Source organism: Hyperoodon ampullatus (assembly GCF_949752795.1).
Source record: "Hyperoodon ampullatus genome assembly, chromosome: 10".
Classification (NCBI taxonomy): domain Eukaryota; kingdom Metazoa; phylum Chordata; class Mammalia; order Artiodactyla; family Ziphiidae; genus Hyperoodon; species Hyperoodon ampullatus.
Genome location: NC_136923.1, coordinates 72,041,424 through 72,066,415, shown reverse-complemented (window position 1 = coordinate 72,066,415; position 24,992 = coordinate 72,041,424). Strand labels below are relative to the sequence as shown.

Genomic DNA, 24,992 nt, shown 5'->3' with positions numbered 1-24,992 from the left:
CCATGCCTTGGCTTCCCATCCCACCCCCTTCTTCACCTCCCTGAACTCCCAGAGATTCACCCACTATGTGGATTCTCCATGGTGAAGAACTTACCCAAAGCCAGTTCCCCACTAACCCTGGCATCTCCCAGGGACAGCTCTCTCCTTGTCCATGTTCTTGTTCTTAGGGAATGCTGGTCCAATTTGATTTCATGCTGAGCCTAATCCAATTAAGAGGGCAAAACCGCTTCAAAATACAGCCATAAAACACTTTTCAAATCCAATGATTATTCGATGAACCACTGGTATGGAATTATCCATCCATGCATCCATCCAACAAATATTTACTGAGCATCTACTATGTTCCAGGCACTGTGCTAGATGTGCAGGTTATAGCAATTAACAAAATAGACAAAAGTACCTGCCCTCGTGGAACTGACATTCTAGTGAGGGAGATAGAAAATATTCCATAAACATAATTAATAAGTAATTAAATAGTCTGTTCCAAGGTGATAAGAGCTAAGGAGAAAGGAAAAAGTAGAATTGTATTGGAGGGACTGGTTGAAGAGATTACACCCGTGTGAGCAGATGCTACTCTGCTGCTCCCCAAGGCAGGGGATGGGTGTGAGGGAGGAAGCTCTGGGCCAGGGCTTTAGGAAGTCGCCTCCTGATCCTGACCTTGTGTCCCTCCCTTCCAGGCGCCACGGCCTGAGTGACCAGACCATGGAGACCCTGCTTGGTGGCCTGCTGGCGTTTGTCATGGCGTTTGCTGTGGTCGACGCCTGCCCCAAGTACTGTGTCTGCCAGAACCTGTCTGAGTCACTGGGGACCCTGTGCCCCTCCAAGGGGCTGCTCTTCGTACCCCCTGACATCGACCGGCGGACGGTGGAGCTGCGTCTGGGCGGCAACTTTATCATCCACATCGGCCGCCAGGACTTCGCCAACATGACGGGGCTGGTGGACCTGACATTGTCCAGGAACACCATCAGCCACATCCAGCCCTTCTCCTTCCTGGACCTCGAGAGCCTGCGCTCCCTGCACCTCGACAGCAACCGGCTGCCCAGCCTCGGGGAGGACACCCTGCGGGGCCTGGTCAACCTGCAGCACCTCATCGTGAACAACAACCAGCTGGGAGGCATCGCAGACGAGGCCTTCGAGGACTTCCTGCTGACGCTGGAGGATCTGGACCTCTCCTACAACAACCTCCACGGCCTGCCCTGGGGCTCCGTGAGGCGCATGGTCAACCTGCACCAGCTGAGCCTGGACCACAACCTGCTGGACCACATCACCGAGGGCACCTTCTCTGACCTGCAGAAACTGGCCCGCCTGGACCTCACCTCCAACCGGCTGCAGAAGCTGCCCCCGGACCCCATCTTCGCCCACTCCCAGGCCTCTGCCCTGACGGCCACACCCTTCGCTCCACCCCTGTCCTTTAGTTTTGGGGGAAACCCACTGCACTGTAACTGCGAGCTTCTCTGGCTGCGGAGGCTCGAGCGGGACGATGACCAGGAGACTTGTGGCTCCCCGGGGGGCCTCAAGGGCCGCTACTTCTGGCACGTGCGCGAAGAGGAGTTTGTGTGCGAACCGCCTCTCATCACCCAGCACACGCACAAGCTGCTGGTCCTGGAGGGCCAGGCGGCCACACTCAAGTGCAAGGCCATCGGGGACCCCAGCCCCCTCATCCACTGGGTGGCCCCCGATGACCGCCTGGTGGCGAACTCCTCCAGGACTGCCGTGTATGACAACGGCACCCTGGACATCCTCATCACCACGTCTCAGGACAGCGGCGCCTTCACCTGCATCGCTGCCAATGCCGCCGGGGAGGCCACGGCCACAGTGGAGGTCTCCATTGTCCAGCTGCCACACCTCAGCAATAGCACCAGTCGCACGGCGTCCCCCAAGTCCCGCCTCTCGGACATCACTGGCTCCAGCAAGACCAGCCGGGGAGGTGGAGGTAGTGGGGCCGGGGAGCCTCCCAAAAGCCCCCCAGAACGGGCTGTGCTGGTGTCCGATGTGACCACCACCTCAGCCCTGGTCAAGTGGTCGGTCAGCAAGTCCGCCCCCCGGGTGAAGATGTACCAGCTGCAGTACAACTGCTCCGACGATGAGGTACTGATTTACAGGTGAGCCCGGGACTGCGGCAACACGGGGAGGTGTCTGGCTGGGCCAGGAGGAAATGATGGGGAGGGTTTTGAGCTGTTCCCACCTATGCCCCACCTCCCCAGAGGTGTCTGTGGGATTCTGGGGACAAACTGCGCCATTTGTGCAGGTAAGAGGAAGTAGAATGAACATTACCTACAAGTTTAAGAAGAGGGGACCCCACACGGGCAGCCCGAAGAGATGTGTATGTTGGAGGACCCTACCTCCCAGGGCCGTGACTGTGGTAGGAGGTCTCGTGGCTGAGAGCCTCAGAACTTTCTGTTTTGAGCCTCAGATGGAGGGCACACAATAACAATGAGCAGAACTCTTGGCCAAAGAATCTGACTCCTTCAAGGAGGGATGAATCTGACCTTCACCTGGACTTGTAGGCAGTCACGGTTAAAGTCAGGAGGTGTAAAATTCAGATCATCACTCTGCCACTTGCTAGTCATTTACTTCTCTTGCCCTGCCTCAGTTGTCCTCATCCGTAAAATGGGGATAATCTGCACCTGACTTGGTCAGCAGGTAATTGAACTCAACTCAAACTGGCTGAAAAAAAGAAAAAGGGAGAGGTAATGTGTTGGCTCATGTAATTGAAAACTCAGGGACCTACCTGCCTCAGGGTAGATCAAAGGCCTCACAAACATCCTGCATTCTCAGTTTCTTAGCTTCCCTAAGTTTCATTTTTCTTCTGGTTTGGCTTCACCCTCAGACAACCTCTTTCCTCTGGGCAGCCCTAGAAGGAGAAGATCATCCATGTCCCAGTTGGTCCTGCAGAAGCCCTGGATGAGCTCTGATTAACCAGAGCAGGTCATGTGAGCCTACTGAATATTAGAGGTGGGGTCATCCTGCCCACCTGTCCTGACCACTCTGGGTGTCAGTCTCCTCATCTGGAAATGGAGACATTGATGTTCATCTCCTTCTGTGATAATCCAAGGGCCATTTCCTAGGCTGATAGAAAGGGAGATTAAGACTGAAAAGCTGCAACAGAGTTGCCTACGTTTTTTGGAGGGAGGGAGGCGCCCACAGATGATGTTCCAGGCCAAAGGGTCAGGGGCTGACCACAGGTGTGTTTCCTTCTTGGCCAGCCTCAGCTTGTGTTAAACATGACAGACATGGCCTAGAATCTTACAGCTCAAGGAATGCATGGTTTCTTTTGAAATCCTGTGTTTTATTGTATGCATTTAAAATGATTATTCTGAGAGGGGATCCCATATACTTCACCAGACAGCTGAAGCATCCATGGTACAAGAGAGGTCAAGAACCTTGATCTGTCAATGAGGTTTCTTCCAGCTCTGACTTTCTCAGTTGATGAATCGGTCTCTGGATGGGAAGGTGTGGGGAAAGGAAGGCATTTATTCACCAAATGGAGTCCATGAGATGGAGGGTGGGTGCACCATGGAAGCTGCAGGAGCCAAGGAACTTCCCTTACCTGGCGTCATATGTGTGGCTTGTCTGGAGAGCAGCTTCATTCTCAGGATGTAGAGAAAACAGCATTAGAACTTAACTGAAGTATATGCATGTCATATATGTATATATATGAAATTAAACAATATATGTTATGTATTCATATATATATGAAATTAAACAATCTGCGTATATATTTTTCCTACTTATAAAAGTAATAGTCTTTGTAGAAAATTTGGAACATAGGCAAAATGATAAAGAGAGAGAAAAAAATGACCTGTAATCCCACCACTCAAAATTAACCAGGAGCATTTGGCCTCTAAGTTTTATTTCAGTTCAAAACAATACTTATGATCAATCTAGTGTGTCCTTTTGTTTCTTAATTCTTTCCATTCAACATTGTAGCTTGCTTAGATCTCATGGTATTAAAGTACTTTTCATTTGGCTATACCGTAATTTATTTAATCAGTCTTCTACTGTTGGACATTTAGGTTGTTTCCATTTTTCAATATTAAAAGTAATGCAGCAAAGAAAAAAAAGTAATGCAGCAATGCATGTATCTTTGTACATAAATACATTTGTGCAACTTCAGTGATTTCCTTAGCATATTTTCTTAAGTGTTGAATCACTGGTTTCACGGGTAAATTATAACCTTTATACATTGCATATAAACATTTATTTATCCTCTCACCAGTGGAAGGTGACAGTGCCCATTTGACCGCACCCTTGCCAATTATAGAGTATATAATTACTTTCATTTTTTGCCAATCTCATAGGTGAAAAATGGACCTTGCTTTAATTTGCATTTCTTTGATACCTTGTGAGGTTGACCTTTTGAAAATAAGTATATTTCTTCACTTGTGAATTTATTATATGGTTTTGACTTTGATATAAAGTGTAAAGGCAAAAAGCTACCAGCTCTGAGGCTTGCAAAAGCGCAGGATGAAGGGACATGCAATTTGTGAGGGGGAGATACTGGCATCAAGGTGGCAGCAAGCCAAAGTTGCCAAGATGGCACCCCTCCCTGGGGGTCTCAGAAACCCTCCGAGGGCCACGGGAGGGGTCGGAGGTATACTTCTGAATACTCAAAGCTGAATTCAAAGTGCTTTTATTTGGTGATTGAGATCCTGGAGACACTAGCTTTATAGATAGAAATATAGGCACACCTCAGAGATATTTTGGGTTGGGTTCCAGACCACGGCAATAAAGTGAATATTGCAATTAAGTGAGCCACATGAATTTTTTTGGTTTCCCAGTGTATATAAAAGTTATGCTTACACTATAGTGTAGTCTATTGTGTATAACAGCATTATGTCTAAAAAAATGTACAAACTTTAATTAAAAAATACTTTATTGCTAAAATATGCTAACCATCATCTGAGCCTTCAGTGGGTCCTAGTAGTAATGTCAAAGATCACTGATCACAGACACCATAACAAATATAATAATAATGAAAATGTTTGAAATTTTGCGAGAATTACCAAAATGTGACACAGAGATATGAAGTGAGCAAATGCTGTTAGAAAAATATCCCCTATAGAATTCCTCAATGCAGCATTGCCCCAAATCTTCAATTTGTAAAAAACATTATTTGCAAAGTGCAATAAAGCAACATGCAATAAAATGAAGTAAATGGAAACATCAGAAATCTTAGGGAAAAAATGCAGATAACAATGCAGATTTCCCCTTATTGTGGTCTTGAAGATTAGAAGAGAAGCAGCGTGGAAAGCTCTCCAAACAGTGCAGGCACGTAATAGTAAGTGTTCAAGGAATACGAATTATTATTATTATTGTTGTTATTAGCAATAGTGATGGTGGTAGTAACAGTAATGGTGAGAGTTGAGACCATTATCTTGTCTGCCATCCTGGGCGAGCAACGGGAAGAGTATGGTTAGATGTGCAATTCAGTCTTTAAGAAGTTGGATTTCCAAAATTTAGAGAAAAAGGACAGCATGAGTCTGTAGCCAGATAATAGTAACAGCAATCACCAGACAACATTATTGCCAGCTTACTGTGGGTTTCAATGTAGCTTTCCAAGAAGTAAATATCTCATTTAAATCTCCTGGACATACCAAGAAATATAAAAGACCAAAAGAATTAAAACTCTCCCAAGGTTGTGCAGCCAGAGAGAGGCAGGACTGATCTGAACACAGGCCTCTGGTTTCAGTGCCTAGACTTAGCCACCATGGCTGTGCTACCCTCACCCTAACAGTGAAGCTGGCTGTTAGGACAAATGGGAGACTCCAAGAAGGATACAGTGGATTTTTAGAAAGCAAATTGTCCCCATAAGAAAGAAGAGACACCAGTGGGCTGCACAGTAGCTCTGTGACACGCTTGGCCTTCAACAGGGATGTGTACAAAAGAGAGGCAGAAAGGCTTCTATCCAAAGATGAATATTAAAGAGGAACACACACTGTACAGAGGGCAGGGCTTTTAATCCATGTTCATAGCAGGAAGGACAAATGTGCTGGTTAGGAGGGAGGCTGCAGGAAGACTAGACAAGAGCCACAGGGAAAGCTGCACAGTTTCCAATTGGCCTCCACCTTCCCCGACAAGAACAGGGCCAGCGATAATGGTACACATCTGTGCTGAGAGCTTACTTGAAGCGGGCACTATTCTGAGGGCTCTATGTGTACTAACTCATTGAGCTTCCTCAAAACCCCAGGAGGTGAGAACTATTGTTATTTCACTTCCCATATAAGAAACTTGCCCAAGGTGTTACATGGAAAGTAGCAGAGACAGAACCGGAATCCAGGCAACATGGGAAGGGCAAGACCAATACTCAAGGAGGAAACCAAGGCCAACAGAGACACATCACACGTACCCAAAGGGTCACATCCCAGGACTAGAGGATACTAGCTGAGTTTCCCAAGCCCATGGGGGTGGGCCTGAGACAGCATGGACAGAAAGAGAAGTGCCCAAGATGGGAAAAGGGTGGATAGTCTCCTTTTGAAGACTAGACCCCATAAAGCATAGGATGCTAGGCTGGGCAGAATTGCTCAACAGATGGCTATAAGCCCTTTGCAAAGAATGCTGATTGCCAGGACCCAGCATGGGTTCCCAGGGGACAAATCCTGCCCAAGTATTCAGCTGTCTTCAGGGGACACTATGACCCAGTATTTCTTTCTTTTTTTTTGTAATTGAAGTATAGTTGATGTACAATATTACATAATTTACAGGTGTACAACATAGTGATTCACAATTTTTAAAGGTTATATTCCATTTATAGTTTCTACAAAATACTGGCTATATTCCCTGTGTTGTACAATATATCATTGTAGCTTATTTGTTTTAAGCATAATGGTTTGTACTTCTTAATCTCCTACCCCACTCTTGCCCCTCCCACCCACTGGTAACCACTAGTTTGTTCTCTATATCTGTGAGTCTGTTTCTTTTTTGTTATATTCACTAGTTTGTGACCCAGTAGTTCTTTTAATCTGCCTCCTTGTCACTCACAAGGGCAGCCCTCCTCAGTGACATCCCTCCTGACACAGGATTCTCCATGAGACCCCCACCCCTATGCATCTCCAAGGGGGAAGTGGGCCAGAACCTCTGGGGTGATAGATGCTATTGGAAAACATCCTAGGAGTTTCCATAGCTGTGACTCACTGCCGTAAACAGAGCGCATCACAATTGTAAAGGACACTTGACAAAAATCTCACCCTGTGTTTGGGCCAAAATGGAGACATGTGAACTGGTGAAGTGGACTTGTAACTGGTCAAGTAATCAGGTTGCTTAACAAATTGATGTGAGCATGGGAGAAAGCCTCTGCCTTGTGCCCATACCTGCCCCCATTCTGTACTGCTCAGTATGTTTTCTTATTGACATGGATAATGACACAGAAAATATGTATTCTCTTTCGGTTCAAAAACTCAGCTGCATGAGTTCAAGGTGAGGCACATCTGGCTTGACTGGAATTTTGTGTGGCATCGGCTCAGAGTTTTAGCTGATCTCAAGGACATCATGGCCGCAAAGTGATGGAGCTGCCAAAAGACTCCTGTAATTTGGGGTTGTGTTAAGAGAGGTGAAGTGCTCAGATCATGGGAGGTTACGATTTTAGTCACTGAATCATTCAAGCTGGTCGGAGTGGAGCTGTAACACGTTTAATACAGGATGACAGAGTCTCAAGAGATTTTCTTTACCAATGGCAATATATCCAGAGATCTGTTGATGAGAATGGGATTCTAGAATCTTGTGAGATGGGCAGAGGTTACCTTGGAGATGACAGGATTTGGGAAAGGAGTCATATATCCCTTAATTTATTCAAAGAATGTATGAGTAGGAGAGAGGAACACACACACACACACACACACACACACACACACACACACACACGAAAGCAGGCACGGACCCATTACAATAAAAAAATTCCAGTAGCAGCGTCTGTATCTACCTCTCTCATTGCTCTCCATCTGGCTGCAAAATGATTTGGCTTGTGTCTTTCTTCCTCTCTAGCATGTGCTATTCATACCTACTCATCTCTGTATCCCCAGCTCCTAGTAAGTCCTGGCCCACAACAGCTATTGAGTCAACACCTGGTGAACTGAATAGAATGGAAATGAACATCAGAGCTGCCCAACAGCAGAATAAACAAGGGCTGCCATAAGGTAGTGAGCTGCCCATACCAGAACGGTTCAAGCAGAACCCGGCTAACTCCATGCCAGGGATGCCGAGTGGTCAGCCTAACTGTAACACTTAACTTAAGTGAGCCCACCCTGATGGTCTATGGCTCTGTTTTCTTATTATCCCATGATCAAGACAATATGGTTACCACACTTGCTAAATTCACCTGCTTTTGCCAGTTGGGGCCACATGGCATCTTGCCTTCCAGGGTTAGGGTGCCCTGTCTCACAGGGGTTTAAGCCCTGGGGCCTGAGGCCACAGACAGGGACCTTGGTGGAGGCTCAGTTGTCCAGCCAGATTGGACACGTCATTGACAGGTCACCATTGACCCACACCATGGGCCTACAGAAGCACTGGGGGCTGTGAGCTGTGTCTGAAGCATCAGGTTCTATTCTATGTACCAGGAAGGGGGAGCAGAGGCATGGCTCATTCCAAGCCATGGATAACTCAGGATTTGAATTTGACTATGAAATAGTGTCTTGCTTTTATTTTTTTTAATCAGATAATTAGCTCCCTAATTATCTAATGGTTTTTGCTGACTTCCCAAGCCATTTTCCTTCCCTGAGTACATACGGCTGAGCCCTGCCGGCAGCCCTGGGTCATGCTGGACACCTACAGTCCACAAGTGAGGCCTGGCCTGTTTCCCGTGGGACTGGGGAGGGCCAGCTCCCCCATCTGTCTGCCCCAGGGCCTGCCCTTTCAGGATGTGGCTGGCATTAATGGGGGCAGTGTCAGGGGGGTGGGAAGGAGTCATCGAAGGGAAGAGGAAGGATGGCGAGAGGGGAGTCAGAAAGAAGGGGGCCTCCCCTTGCGCATGAGAAAGCAGAAGCCCATCCCAGCTCTGCTTCATCCCCCGTGTGACGTGGTAAGTTAAGTGTCCTGCATGTCATTAGCAGCCCAAATGACATTCACAAACACTTGCCTCCAGGCATGATGTTGGAACAGTCCCCAGGAGGGCCAGGGGAACAGCCAGCATACTTCTATAGCACAGTGTGGAATTAGCCAGGATGCAGCCTTGTCTTTGTGCAGCTTATTCTGCTGTCATCATCTCCGTGTAGAAAAAGTGTGGGGTTATGAGGAAAGAGACCTGAAGGTGGTAGAAGATAGTGACCATTCCATGCCCCGACCCCTAATTATCTTCAGACCCCCCTTTCCATGCCATATTCTTCCATGATTGTCAGACATACTCCCCACCTTGGGGGAGACTGAACCACCCCACAGAGTTTCGCAGGGCTGGGATTGGGGCATTGTTTTTTTACTGTTGCTCTGTTTCCCACCTGGGGAAAGAATAAAATGGCAGATTCAGCCAGTTTCTACCCCATCAGGATCTTATGAATCAACACCTCAGTTGGTCCCCCCTACCCCATGAAAATGTAGCCCTCTCCACCTTGGGGTGGAGGGAAATTTACTGATGAACCTGGGATCTTGTGGATATGGGGAGAAACTGCTAGGGACAGGTGCTCCCTAAAGGAAGGGTCATGCCATATGCAAAATCTGACACCTATGCAGGGGGAAGTTTCCTTGACTCAGCTGCTTCTTTGACATCTCAGCTTCTCCTGAAACAATGGATTGAACCCTGACAGGCGGAGGAAAAAAAGGTATAAAGGAGGAAATTGGGGTGGATGGGGTAGAAAGATCCCCATCAACTCCCTGGTCAGAGCCAGATCAGCCTGCCTTGGGTTTTACGTTTTTCTAAATTTCTTTTACATTGCTTGACAATTGAAATCTGACATCCACAAGTGGAGATGGACAGGACAAATATTATACCCATTTTATAGATGGTGAAACTAAGTCTTTAATGAATTGAGCGGATTTCCCAAGGTTCCACAAAGCAAAAACTAGAAATGTGGTGTCCTACATCCAATGCCAGGTACCATGCTGTGGGGCACATCTCACAGATATCTCAAGGAGTTTTCCTTAAGGCTGGAGACTTGGGCTGGGGGGCACCAACTATAACTTCTTTTTCTCGGAAGGATGGGGTAACCCACTGGGAGTCTGCTGAGATTTTCTCTTCCAGCTTTAGTTGCTTTCCCCACATTTCTAAGGCCTAGCCGTGGCAATTAGGATGAATAGAAAACTTAACCTAATGAGATTTAAGTTCATAAGGGTTTATGTCTCTTGTGTAAGAGAAGTCCAGTGGAAGAGAGTTTAGCCTGGGTTTCTGGGAAGTATGGCCACCAAGGGCCGAGCTCCTACCTCTCTGATCTGCCATCCTCAGCACACAGTTTCTGTCCTTAAGGTTCCCTCATGGTGCAAAATGGCTGCCGGCACTCTAGCTTTCACATCTCCTTTCTATACAGCAGGAAAGATAAAAAGCTGAAGGGCCAGAGGGCAAAGGGGAAGAGATTCTCTGAAGCTCTACCCAATAACTTCTGCTTATATCTCTTTTGGCCACACATGTCTGCAAGGGAGGCTGGGAAATGTAGTTTTCTAAAACTAGGCACAATACACTGCCAGTAATATACAGAAGACAAAGAGGCAGCTAGCACTTCTAGAACCTGAGTTTGCACCCTAACTCTACCATTTACTAGTCTTGGGATCATGAGCAAAACACTGCATCACTGTCAGTCTCTGTTTTCTTGTCTGTAAAATGGGAACAGAGATTCCTTTCTGCATAAGTTATATAGACAGTGGCATGAACTGAATGAGATCACCTATTTGAAAGTGCATCTTTCATAGTCAACTGTGAAGTACAGGATACATGTCATTACTTATTGTTATTAGGAGCCTGTCCACTTTCCTTTCTTAGCCCCCTCTTTTTGTCCCTGTTCTCCAGGCTTCTTCTTGTGGCTCCATTCTTCAAAACCTTACTCTAAGAGAACTGTAAACTGGGAAAACAATCTGATAGAGTTTTAAGAGATCAAAGTGTAAGGTGTCACCCCTTTCAGAAATCTTCACAGTTCAATTGGAAACTCTGAAGAACCCAAAGGAGTGAATCTCTAATGGTGGAATTTCAAAACCCACAGCAAGTTTGTGCATAGGAGAGAAATTTTTCAGGGGTGCCTTCCAAGAGCATCTCAAATCATATCACCACTTTATCATCCTCCCCTCCTGCTCTGCACAAGAAGATGACTCCACTCAGATTCAAAAACCTTCAGGGCATCTGTTCAGAAGTGACTAAATTCTCTACTTGTCATTCACTCTTTATTCTCAAAAAGTTCTGTCTGAAGACATCTTCGAAGGGAGAAATAATTAGCAGGAGTAAAGGGAGTAGAATTGTGCATCCAGTCTACCTTTCTTTTGGAATGTGGCTTTTCCCCTCTAGTAAGTGAGAACCAGAGAACGAGTTCCTTGTTAATTTTATATACATTTGGTTGGTTTGGGGGTGGGGGGGTATTACTTATTTCTCACCAGGAAATTACCAAAGAAGGTTTACAGAGGGAGGGGTTAGGCTTGAGGAGTGTCTGGGACTTGGGGATCATGCTGGTGGTGGCAGCCATCAGAATGACACCAAACACAAACACTCATCTGACAACTAGAATTTCCCCCAAACATGTTCACAGCAGCCAGCTCCTTTCAGCCTCGTAACAGCTCCAGGAGAACTGTGGGTGGGGGAAGTGTGAAACCCAGGCATTCTGACCTGGAGCCTGAGGTTTCCCACCACCCCAGTGTTCCCCAAGCCTAGCTGTGCACCGGAATCCATGGGGAGCTGTATCCTCTCTGCAAGGGATCTTGAGTCAGCTTGGGGTGGGGCCCAGGCATCCGTGTTGTCAAAGCTCCCCCGGTGACTCTGATTGGGCTGTTGTACCTAGGAAATGGGCAGTACTGGTGGGCGGAGCTGCTGTAAATCCCACGGCTGGGGTTTGGTCTCTGAACTTCTGGTGAGGCAAGAAGTCAGGAGACCTGGGTTCCCATCCAGCTCTACCTTGCCCTGGTCATCTCACCACTCTGAGACTTGGCTTCATCTATAACATTGAAATACAAACCCCTTCAAATGGGGTTATCTCCAAAGAGATAAAGTATGTGAAACATTTAGGAAACAAAAGCATCTTGTGCATTTTAGTTGCTGGAGTCATTTTTCTTACCCCTCAGCTGAGGCTTAGTGATTAATACCAGGAGGATCGAATCCAGGGCTCCAGATGTAGTCTCTTAACCCCCTCCCTTTCCTTCTCTGAGCCTCAGGCTTCTCATCTGCAGAATGGGGATGATAATAACTCACAAGGATGTTGTGAAATGATAAAAGATGTAAGACGTGAAGAGCATCTTCAGATAGTGTGAAGTGCTTCTCGTAGCAAAGATCTGACTGTAGTGGTTTGAAAAAATGTGGGGTTTGTTTCTGTCATGTAATGGAATTCCAGAGGGATATAGCTCAGGGCTGGTATGGGAGTTCCATGGACCTCAGGGACTGAAGCTCCTTCTTAGGTCAGTTGCAGTCTTTAACATGTGGCTCACTGACCCTTCCCTCTGGGACTTCCTCAGGTGTGCCCAGCCCACAGGGAGGGCAGCTGAAGTGCAGGAGAGTTGACGTCCCCAGGAGCAGCCCCACCCTATGCCAGAGGGAGTTGGAGGATTAACACCCCAGCTTCCTCCCCCAGGGGGAAAGAAGAAGGACAGCTGAGGCATGTTCTGTGCTGTCTCCCAGAGGGTCCCAGTAGGACTGAGCCCAGATTGCTCACAAGGGTAAGTTGCTTAGCGAAACAGCCTGTTTGGCCTTTCTTCCCCATTCCAGAGAATCCTGGGCCCACCTCCCAAATGAACTACTGGCACTCAAATCTTCATCTTAGAGTCTGCTCCCGGGAAAGCCCAACTAAGACAGGTACCAACCTTCTGGATGAGTCACAGCCCCTTTAAAGAGTCCCCCAGGAGCCCCACCCAATGACTCCTGCTTCCATCTCATTATATTTCCTCAGACCACGTCAGAGCCTGAGAAAGTTGGTCATTTGTTCAGGCATGTTGCTTTCCCAAATAAAATCAGGGCTCTGCAGGGGAGTTAGAAGTAGAGGACGGATGTTGGGCAGGAGTGCAGGCACCACAGAGCCACATGGGCGAAAGCGTCCGTGTCATCCACGTCTCTTGGCACCTGCCCACAAGATCCCGGGAGCCAGTAGCCAGTGTGTAGTTTAGCTGAGGCCAGCCTGGGAAGGAAGGTGATCTGGGCTGATTTTCTGCCACTCTGTGAGTGCTCTTTGCTCATCTCTAGAGACACTGAGACAGAGAGAGAAGCCGAGAGGGATGTCTGAGTCCTTGCCAATTAGGCCTGTGGTCTGGCATGTGTGTGTGTGACGAGAGTGGGCACCCCGTAGGTAACAGAAGGGTTCCAAACATAAAGTCAGGTTAATGCCCATCATCTTCAGAGCCTCAGGGGTGGTGGTGGGGGGGGTGAGCCAGCAGAATCACACAAAACCACAGACTGTGATATGCCAGCCCAAGGTGAAAGCAGGGCCACGGAGACATGCAACACGCATGAACAAGCTCATTAACTATTTACAAAGGAGAGCTATTTCTTGCTGGGGTGGGCTCCAAAGATGGGCTCCCACTTGTGCTGTGGCTGCAGGGCTGATGCTGTGGGTGGGAGTACTGGTCCATATGTGGGAACTAACTGCTGTTGCATCGTCAGGAAGGTACTTGTTCAGAAACTAAATATCACACGGAACTATAAGACACTCAACCTTCTAACCAGGTAATTAGTTAGTGATGATACTAAGTTAAGGGGCATTTCAGTTTAGTAATTAGCCACCTAAAAGGTGAAAATGTAAATGAATTTGCTGGGTGAACTTGATCCACTTGAGCTTTTTCATGGGCTGATGGAAGTGCATTCACATGCCTGGGTTGGGAGGGGTGTATTCTGTGGCTGGATGGGGCAGGTGGAGTGAGGTATAAGCTGTGTCCTGGGGAGTAGGTGGGATTTGGAAGGAAGAGGGGAGGGGTTAGCTGTTTTAGGTGGAGCAATAAAGAGGCCGAGGCAGGAATGATCAGGCCTGGTCAAGGACCCCTGAGAGCCCCAGTATATTAGTCAGTGTCACCACAATAATGCTGTGTGACAAACAAGTTCAAAATCTACGTGACATACAACCTATTGAATCTTCTTATTTGTGGGTCTGCAGGTTGGTTGGAGTTCACCTGGTCTCAGCTGGGCTGGGCTCCAGGCTCTGGGTCTGGTTTAGATCTTCTCTGTGTATCTTGTTCTGGAGCCCAGGTAGGGTGTAGTGGCCATCCAGAGTGTGTTCTTCTCATGGTGATAGCAGAAATGCAAGTGGGCAGGTGAAGAAGCAAATGTCAAGCCTCTGCTGGCATTACATCTGCTAAATCCCATGGGCCAAAGCAAGTTACAAGGCCAAGCAGGGCATGCATATCACCCACTGTCAGGCCACGGCAAGGCTGTGGAGGTTTTATCTTATTAAAGAGAAGTGAAGAAACAGGTCCAACAGCTCAATCTACCACACCTGGCTTACCTGGTGAAAAGGCTGTCTCTAGTGCAGTGGTTCTCAGGCTTGAGCACGCATCAGAATCACCTGGCAGACTTGTTAGCACACTGATACAGCGCCCAGCCCCCCTGAGCTTGTGACTCATTTGGTCTGGAGTGGGGTCGGAGAATCTGCAGTTCTAATGCATTCTTGCAGTGATGCTGAGCTGTCTATCTGGGGGCCACTCTTTGAGACCCTCTGGTCTAGGGAAATAATAAGATGTTTGTTCAAAGGATGGAAGAGGGCAGACAGAGGGTGGCCTTGAGTGTCACACACAATAGCTATATTTACTGAGCCCTTACTACATTCTAGGTGTTGTTTTAAAGATGTGCTGTGTAATTTATTCTCTTATTTGGTACATTAACCCTGTGAGGTATGATATTGCCATTTGACAGTTGAAGACTCTGAGCCATAGGGAGGTGACATGACTTACAAGGTCCCCCAGCTTGGAGGTGGTGGAGCTGGAGTTTGTAGCCAGTGCTCTGTCCTGACTTCAAGATTTCTCCTGTTGGCAGTGGGGAGCCATGGTCAAGTTCTGAGGGGAGAAATGACCTGTGGTGGAGAAACTCTGGATCTGGAACTGGATAGTCTAGGCACAAACCACACTTTGACTTTTGGTATCTAGACTTTTATTTATTCAATCAGTAAATACTTATTTTGTGTCTGCTTTGGGGTAGAATCTAGTCAAGACCATAGGGTTAGAACAAGATAGGTGAAGTCCTTGTCTACAAGAAGCTTACATTCTTATGGAGGAGAGGGATGAAAAAATTTAAATGTGCACTAGGAAGAAAAATAAGTAGTGTAAGGAGACAGAGACTGGGGAGCTGCTCTTTTACATGGGTGGTCAGAGACGACCTCTCTAAAGAGTTAATTTGGAACAGAGACCTGAATGGAGTGAGAGGAAGAGCCATTCAGGGGAAACAGCAAGTGCAAAGGCCCTTAGGGTAGGATGCTGGAGACGCAGCAAGACTCCAGTGAGTCTGGAGGAAGGGTGACAGTGAATGAGGTTAGAGAACCGGATGGGGCTGCATCACGTAGGGCCTCATAGGCCATGGCGAGGCCTTGGACTTTATCTGGAATGGGATGGGAGCCGTTGGGTGGTTGAAGACTGGAGAGTGGCATGATGTGACTAAGAAAGAAGATTCTGGCAGCTGGGTGGAAAAGAGACTATAGGGGCAGGGGTGGAAGCAGGGAGACCAGGTACAGGATGGTTTCAGGGGTCTTAGCAATGTCTTGAGACCCTCCTGGTCCTTCATGTCAGCATCCATAAAATGGGGGGAACGACCCCTTCCACCAAAATTTCCCATCTGGGCTTGTTATGATGGTGGAGGGAGGTCAGGGCGTGGGCATGTGAGTGAGCAGGAAATACCCAGGTAGGGAACAAAGCAGCATTTTGTGATGATGTTTCTGGCAGACTCCTTGGGGCTCCATCTCCCTGGCCCGGGAACCTCCCTGAGGCCCAACCCACAGCCGCAGTGGAGAGGAGTTTCCCATCTCCCCCTCCAGAGCATCACAGCTCACCCATCACTGTCCCAGCTCCTCAGTCATCACCCCCCCTCCCCCCAAGTCCTCTCACTCTGATAGGGAGTAATTATTTATGTTCTTGTTTAATTAGCTCATTAGGAATGTGCTGCAGTATTTCTGAGACTACATCTCCCTCTCTAGTGGCTCTTAAGAGCGTTTTTTGCTGGTGCCTGGCTGCAACAATTGGGGTGGCATTTGTGGGTGTGAGGGTGGCCAGTGGTCAGGGGCTGGGTGACCTGTGTTCTGTCTCCTGGGGTGTGTGTGTGGACAGGTGCGGAGGCTGCTGAGGTCCTGGGCATGGAGACAGGAATCTTAGAAGCTGAGATGGTGGCGGCAGCCAGCACTGAACACCAGAGAGATATTTTTACCACCCGTCAGAATGCCACCATTTATGAGCCAGTGCCAAGGGCTGGTTCCCAATGCTGCTTTTCCACCAAGCTTTGACTATCGATCTAAAGAAGGTCTGAATGGAACAGGGAGGCTTTGAAAATTCTCAGGTTGGCTAGGCTGGTGTTCAGCAGTCCTTTCCCTCAGGCAGGAGGGCTGGAAAGAAGCTTCTGTCCTGCAGAAGAAGTGAGTGCCTGAGGTCGGGAAAGGATTGCCCAGGTCCAGACCCAAACTCCAGTCTCCCTCGTCCTGCCTAGAGTGGGCCTAGGAATAGAATCCCATCCAAAAATACTGCCTTCACAAAAGATCAGAAGATCTGAAATCCACCATTAGAGATGTGTTTCTTTGCATTTGTCATGGGAGATACTCAAGTGGTTTCCTCTGGGACTGGCCAACAGAGGATGCAGACATGATGGAGGGCACAGTGGAGGCTCTAACAGGAGGAGGGAGAGGAGGTCAGGAAGGGGTCATCAGGCGTCCTCAAAGCCTAGTTCCCGTGTGTGGACACATTGCCAAGGGCTTGAGCGAGCTCAGGGAGAGGGAGGAAAAGCCAAGGTCTGGGGACCAATTCAGCTGTTCATTTGTTAAAACTCTCCTGTGACTCTGTTGTTCTATCTGTAAAATGGGCCTAGTTCTTGCTACTCTCATAGACTGAAAAAAGTCCAGAGTGAAAAGGGGACAGTTCAAAGTCATCCAGGCCAGCCCTCTCCTTTGTTCATGAATCCTTATGATGCCTACCACCCTTCCTACTGATCACCCCCACTCCTACCACCTCCTTGGGATGCTGACTGGCCCCACGTGGGGATAACTTCCAGACATAGGAACCTGCCCTCTTTTTTATTCAAGAGCCCAGACCACTGCTGGGTGCCTTTACGCTAAGAAGTTTTTTTCTTACAGGCCCCAAACTCCATCTCCCTCTGCCTTCTAGGCTTAGTTTCTGTCTTCATTCTCATCAGGAATAAAACTCATTCTTCTTCCATAATATGTCTATTTAATTTTTGCAGATAATTCTCATGGTTCACCTAGTGCTATTTTTTTCAGATGCAACATCTTCCCTCCCTGCCACCGTCCATTTTTGCCTTTTACTTTTAGTCTTTCAAGAGGTATTTATGTTGCTGGGTCTGGGCCACTCATGGGGAAGACAGCTGAGAATGGGACACCCTGCCCTCCTGCAGCTTGCATTTCCCAGGGAGACAGGCATTAAAGGACTAGGTACTTGTGTAGTCACTGATTCATATACTACAGCTGTGATAAGCTGTGTGAGCCTATGAGAGCCTAGGGTGGTCAGGGAAGGCTTCCTGGAGGTGACCCAGAAGGTCAAGTAGGAGGGCAATCAGTGAAGAGACACAGGAGGGATTACAGGTAAAGGGCTGTCATGTTTGTCCCTGGAGCAGAAAGGGACCTGGGGTGTGTCCTGTGGCAGATCTCCTGGTCCCATGCCTCAGGTGTGTACCAGGTTGTGGCATCCCTCTGCATGTGTGGGATCCAGCTGTGGGCAGTATGCTGGATGTGGCCTGACCAGAGCGAAGTGGACTGGGGCAGTTCCTCATGGGCCGGGGGTGCCCCTCATCTGAAGGCAGCCTCAGCCCCACTGGCCTCCTCTGGTCCAAGTCCCACACTGAAAGGGTGGCCCTAACTAAGCCACTCCCCTCACATGTTCCGAGGCCATCATGCCCCCTCCTCCCTAGGCTCTTCCCAAGATGAAGTGGCCCAGCACTGTGTGGCAACCTGGTGGGTATGCGGGGGTTATAAGTGAGGTTACTGTTTGGACATCACAGCAAACATCCTGGGGTCCTCTAGTTCAAGCCTTCTTGCGGGCTCATGATCTGCCATAAAACATTTTAAGAATTTACTCGTCTCGTTTTATATGTGTTTTTATGTGGCAAGGCCCTTTATAAACTTGGTTGGAGGTTGGTGGATTATAAATCACAAAACCAATTGATGGGGCTTAGGTCAGAAGTGCCAAGTGATTGCAGACGGTTTCTCCTCCAGTAATGGTGATGATAATAAGAGCCGACCTTTCTGAGAAATGATTACGTGCCAGGTGCTCTTCTAAGTGGTTTCCATTTATTGGCTCATTTAATTCTTGCAACATCCCCATGAGATGTTATTATCCTGATGAGAAAACTGAGGCCCGAAGAGGTTAAGAAGCTTACCCAAGGTATCCCACCTGGGATTTGAACCCAGGTGGGCTGGCTCTAGAGTCTGCACCTCGAGACCTTGATAATACACATTTAGCATTTGAGTGCTTGCTCTGTGCTTCCCCACCCGCCTGCATCGAGCATGCTCACAACCCCTGGGAGACAGCTGGGACTATTATGGGCGCTTTGCAGGGTAGGAATCTCTGGGATCAGAGAGGGTAAGTAAGCTGCCCAAGTTCTCCCAGCTTGGAAGTGGCAGAGCCAGAATTCAAACCCAGGTTGGCTGTGCTCCAGAGAGCTCCTGACCCCTCCTTTTCCTCCCAGGACGTGAGTTAGGATGGACAGGAGCAAGATGGTATCTTAGGGTCACAGGTGGTGTGTTCAAAATAGAGGCCAGTGACTGCGTTTCCTTTCTAGACTGCCTAGCCGCTCCTTCCCAGCCACCTAATCTATTAGCGAACCCAGACCAGCAGCCCGTGTCACTCAGACTACCATGAGGAAGCAGGGGAAGTATGAACCAGACCATCCCATCCCACCCACCATCCACACATAAGGAGGAAACGAGAGGAAAGAGGCGGGTGCTGCAGGGAATGGGTCTCCGTTAGACAAGTGGAAGAACTTCCAGGAGTGCTGGTGGTGTCTGACAAGCAAAACCAGGCTTCTCTGAAAGCAGGAGGCCTCGGCTGCCGGAAGGGCCTGGAGGGTTCCATCTGAGGCAGGCAGGCTGATGCCTTTTCGTCCCTTCTCCATGCTGAGAAAACTGATGGCCGTGCCCTTGGTGTTCTAATGTATGACTTGCCCTTGGAACCATGGCTGCGAGGCCTTCCCATGGCTGCCTTCTCCCAGGACTGAAATGAAACCCGGGTCATGGGTTCAACCTTAGTGATGGGGGCTGCTCAGGGGAGAGGGGGTAGATTTATGGCTTGGTCTCTGCCCTCAATAAGCCATGGTCCCCCAGAGCGACCGTGGCTGCTGCTTCCTCAGCCAAGCAAGGCCCAGGCCCAGTGCCTAGGGGCCGGCGGAGCGTGGGGCTGGGAGGTGGTGCCATGAATCTCTGACAGCCATGGGGCTCCCTGGCTCACAGACGGCCAGTGGAGGGAGCAGCCGATAGATTGCACCTGGGCTGTTGACCTTGAGACTTAAGCAAAGTGAAGAATAAAAGTTCATATTTATTCCATCAGAGCCACAGGAGCCGTGAAATATTGAAGTGTGAATAAAGACGGTGATAAATCACTCACCACCACTGGGGACTTGGCTGATCTGTCTTCTGGCCCCATCACCCACTGGGCAAACTGGGGCTCAGTGTGCTCAGAGAAGGAGAGAAAATAAGAGATGGGGACTCCAGGGGACCCCAAACGGAATAGAGAATCACAGAGATTCGTAGGTTCCTGGAATGTAAGATGTCCTTCACCTCAAATGTCACCGCTAAAGGAGGTTATCCCTGACCAGCCCACATGGAGCTGAGTCTGCCCTCCCCATGCCCAGACCCTTTCACCTTCTCTTAATCTGCTATGCTTTTTCTTTTTCCCATAGCACACTCCACTTTCTAACATAGTACATAATTTACCAATTGTGTTAATCATTTACCCTCCCACCCCCGGCCCAGAATGCCAACTTCACGGGACAAGGACTTGTGTCCTGTGCTCACTGCTGTATCCCCTCTAGCAGCACTGGCACATACAGGTACTCCATAAAAATCGCACGAACAGATGAGTCTGGAAAGACTTTAGCAATTGTCTAATCCCTTACCAGGGAAGAGCAGAGACTCAGATTGGGGATGGGACGTGCCCCAGTCATCCAGCCTATCGGGGGTTGCAGAGCTGGGAGAAGAATCTGGGCACCCGACTCCTGAGCTCAGGTGCCGCGTAGTCCAAGCTGCTATCACACCCAGCAAAGGATGTGCTTGTTAGTCACATGCTATTAACTACCTATAGGACCTGGGAGCTATGCAGCCCAGGGTGGGGCAGGCTGGGTTCTTGCTTGCTTCCTCCTTTGATAAAAAACAAACAACAACAACAAAACCCAAACAGATAGTAAATTTACTGATAACTAACTTCCTAACCCAAAGAGGGCCCAAAAATACGGGTTCCATGACTGGAAGAGGTCAGGGAATTTTCCTTCCTGGGAATTTTTTTTTTTTTTTTTTTTTTTTACAGTACGCGGGCCTCTCACTGTTGTGGCCTCTCCCGCTGCGGAGCACAGGCTCTGGACGCACAGGCTCAGCGGCCATGGCTCACGGGCCCAGTTGCTCCGCGGTATGTGGGATCCTCCCGGACCGGGGCACGAACCCGTGTCCCCTGCATCGGCAGGTGGACTCTCAACCACTGCGCCACCAGGGAAGCCCCTTCCTGGGAATTTTTAAGGGGTGGGGTGGGAGTGAAGCGAGAAGCATTTAGTAAGCACCTTCACCCCTGTGTGACTGCCGGTGTGCTGGATCCCTCACATGGATCACTCACTCAATTCCACCTCCCAAGCAGTAATGGAGTGTAGTAACGACAGCTAACGTATTAAGCTGTGTGCCGAGCACTGTTCTTGGTGCTTTTATGTATTCATTCATTTAATCTGCCCAACAACTCTCTGAAGTGGATAGCTTCTCTTATTGTCCCCGTGTTACAAATGAGAAACTAGAGGCAAATATGCTGTCAAATAAATGCTACTGTTCTGGGTGCTCGGGATGCATCAGTGAACAGAACACCTGAAGATCCTCGTCCTTGTGGGGGAAACGGGCAACAAGCACGATAACTGGGCAAATTATAGAGGTGAGGGGAGAAAATCAGTGTTATGCAAAAATGAACCTGCAGAGCAGGGTAAGGGGCTGGGAGACGGGGTGGGCAAATTGCAATATTAAATAGGGTGGCCCGGGAGGCCTCACTGAGAAGGTGAGTCAGGACCGAGACTTGAAGGAGGTGAGCCAAACAGAGGGCTATGGGAAGGGCATTTCAGGCAGAGGGACCAGCCGGGGCGAGGCCTCAAGGCTGGAGCGTGTCTGAGGAGCAACAGGGGCCAGGGTGGCCGCAGCAGCGGGAGAGAGTGAGGGGCAGAGGCCAGGAGACGGGGCAGGGAGGTAGTGGGGCCAGACCACGAGGAGCCTTGCGGGCCCCTGGAGGGTGTTTTCTCCAGGCTCTGACTCATTCAAACTCTCACCTCCTTTAAATGCTCACAGAGGCTCACAGCCTCAAGCCAACACCCTCCTCTCATCTACTCACACACCAATGATGCTTCTAGTCTGGTCAGTAGACACACACACACACAACACACCTACACACATACACACCAGTCAGTGGACACACACACACAGCTCCCCCGCCGGGCTTCAGCCTCCATCCCGCCTGTGTGGGCAGGAGAGGGGCAGGCCGCTCACCTGCCTTTTGCCCCCTCTGCAGCCCAGCGACACCCCTCCCAGGCTGTACCAGAAGAGGGAGGAAAGCGAACCAATTTCTGGAGCCTCAGACCCATGCACCCCAATATACAGTGCTGGAGAGACCACCAGAAAGTTACGGATGTAAGTCTGTGATTTACTCACATTAGATTTACTGACATGATTACTTCCATACTAAGATCACACACCCACAGGGCCATCCTCCAGGGACCCTGAAGCACATTTAGGGGCTCATTGTCCCCACAGGAGCTGCTGCCCCAGGCTTGGGGAGGGGAGGGGGAGGGCAACAATACTGCTTTCAGTTATTCCCAGTTAAAACCAGGACGATGCACCTCTAGACCAGGCCAGCCTCACCTGAAAACTCTTGACAAATGAAGGAATTCCACAGTGAAGCTTACCTTCCCACTCAGCACAAAGTGCCAACCCCCAGGCAACCCACCATTCCCCCCAGATAGTTCACCTTCGCCACTGCCAGAGGTCCTTCTGGGAGATGGGTGGGTTGGATGGTGTTAGTATTCTCTATAAAAACTATGATGATAGATAGATGATAGATGATAAAGTAGGTAAGCATTCACTAGATACATATATGGTCTATTGAGTATATATCATATGCCAGTGCTTTCCATACTTTATTTCTAATCCTCATATGACTCTGCAAATTAGGTTGGCAGACTGCTTTTACAAACAAGACTGAAGTTCTGGGGAGTTAAGTACTGGGGTAAAGCTTATGCAGCCCATAAGTTATGAGTCAGGATTTAAGCCCAGAGCCCCAGTCACTCTGTTGCCAAATCCCATGTGTGCTCAGAATTGGGGACCTGGTGCCCGAACTCCCACAGCTCTTTGATGGCTGTGCCTCGCCTTCCCCCCTCCTGCCTCTCCCTTGCTCCTGTCACCCCTCTCCTTGTGATATTCTTGTGGAATTCTAGAATGTCAGAATTGGACATTGAAGCACAGAGGAGGAAAGTGACATGCCCAAGGTCACACAGCAATTCCATGAGAGAGCCAGGGTTAGAGCCTTGTCCATCCAGCTGAACTTGAGACTATTTGGTGGGTGGGGACAGCTCTGCTCCTCCATCCACTTGACTGGACAGTGACCTCCCCACTGCCCAATGAGGTCTCACTTCAGAGGTTGTTTCTCTCCTGACCTGATTCGTCCCATCCCGGCCAGCCTGCTTGTTAGAGGCGGAGGTGTCCAGGGCAGGATCAGCAGAAACACAGGCTGGAGAAGTGCTAAGCAGGCTCCTCCAGACCACCAGCTGGAAAGGGCATCTCTCCTTGGGGTGAGGCAGCAGGCACTCCGGTGCTGCAGCTTAGCGAGCCGTAAGTCGGGCAGGCCTCTTAGTCGTGGAGTCCAGCCTCCAGGCATGCAGCTTGAAGAAGCCCTCAGGGAGGTGCCTGTCAGTTTCTCAGTCACTCATTCATGCAAGGGTTCTGAGGGTCCCCATTATAAAAAATGACACCTCAACTTTGTGAGCACTTTACTAAGTGCATCCAAGGAGCTTGGTAGGTTTTCCCAACAATCTCCTGGTTCAAGATCCCTCAGCTAGCAGCTGTCAGGGCTAGGATTTGAACTTGATCTTCAGACACCTAATCCACGTATCATCATGGTTGTTTTTGTTTTTCAATAAATTCTGAGGTTTATTTAAGAAACAGCACAGAGAATCACTTATTGCCAAGTTACTAAAGGTAATACTGATTACTGTTATTTTTTTTAAAATTTTTATTGGAGTATAGTTGATTTAAAATGTTGTGTTAGTTTCTACTGATGGCTGCTTTTTATTGCACAAATATAGCCTATACACTATACTCAGTACTGAACAAATATCACTGTATTTAAGTTTCACAAGATGCCATAGGATCAATACTATTAACCCATTTTGCAGGCAAGAAAACTGAGTGAGGCTCAGAGATATGAAGTGATTTACCTACGTTGCACAGTCAGTAAGCTTTTTACACCATAGCACAAACTTACCTGGGGGGTGATAAAGTTGCCTTCGTCAAGGAGCTTCTGATCTGACAGAGGGAGGGGATTAGAACTGGGGGAAAAGGCAGGGCCCCAAAACCCGTCCATGAGATGACTGAGGACTTCATTTCATCTTGAGTTTTTCTATCAAGGGTCATCACTGACGTCACCATTGTCATTCAAACAAAACCTTGTGTTTGCTGTTCCCTGATTTATTGCCAGGAGTCCTGCCAAATGTTTGACACACTTTACCTCATTTAATCTTGACACTATTCCTACAAAGTAGGTACTAGCATTCTATGTAACTAAGACAGAGAGGGTTAGATAATCTGCCTCAGGTCACACAACTCGTCAGTCAGTGGCAGAGTGAGATTTGAACCCAGATCCAGCTGACAGTGCAGCGGATGCTGGGAACCACCATGCTTTATCTTTTGAAACCTCTTTGCATGCATTTGGTGTGTACCAAGTTCTGCTCTGAAGCTGCCTTGTTCTTCAACACAGGACAGATGTAAAAGAGCAAGCAGGTGGCCAGGGGGCCACTCTGCCCCACCCTGTGCCCTCCCCTGACCTGACTGGGCCAACCAAGCCTGGCAACAACAGAACCACAAGGTCCCTGCCGGTGGTGACTGCACCTGCGTGTGCATCAGCCACACTGAAGTGACAAATGACACCAACAAACTCTCCTCTTCCTGCCCACCTGGCAGCATTTGCTTTGTGAGAGCATCTTTTTGGCCACTTTGTTGTAGTGCTAAAATATACATAACATAGAATTTACCATTTTAACAATTTTTAAGGGTACAGTGCAGGGGCCATAAGTATATTCACATTTGTGTGCAACCATCACCACCATCCATCTTCACAACTTTTGTATCATCGCGGACTGAAACTCTGTACCTATCTGATACCAACTCCTCATTTCCTCCTCCCCGTGGCAAACACTCTTCTACTTTCCGTCTATGAATTTGACCACTCTGGTACCTCATATAAGGGGAAACACACAATATTTGTCCTTTTGCTTCTGGCTTATTTCACTTAGCATAATGTCC

The 24,992-nt window shown here is 48.6% G+C and overlaps 1 protein-coding gene across 1 annotated transcript in view; it reads left to right on the top strand.

Annotated features, from left to right (window-relative positions):
* The first annotated feature begins 687 nt into the window (after positions 1-687).
* LRFN2 (leucine rich repeat and fibronectin type III domain containing 2) overlaps positions 688-24,992 on the top strand; it is a 36,420-nt gene continuing 12,115 nt past the window's right edge. The window contains exon 1 of the mRNA XM_079713672.1: positions 688-2,102. Coding sequence (XP_079569798.1) covers positions 703-2,102 — 1,400 coding nt within the window. The 5' untranslated portion in view covers positions 688-702. The remainder of the gene's footprint in view (positions 2,103-24,992) is intronic.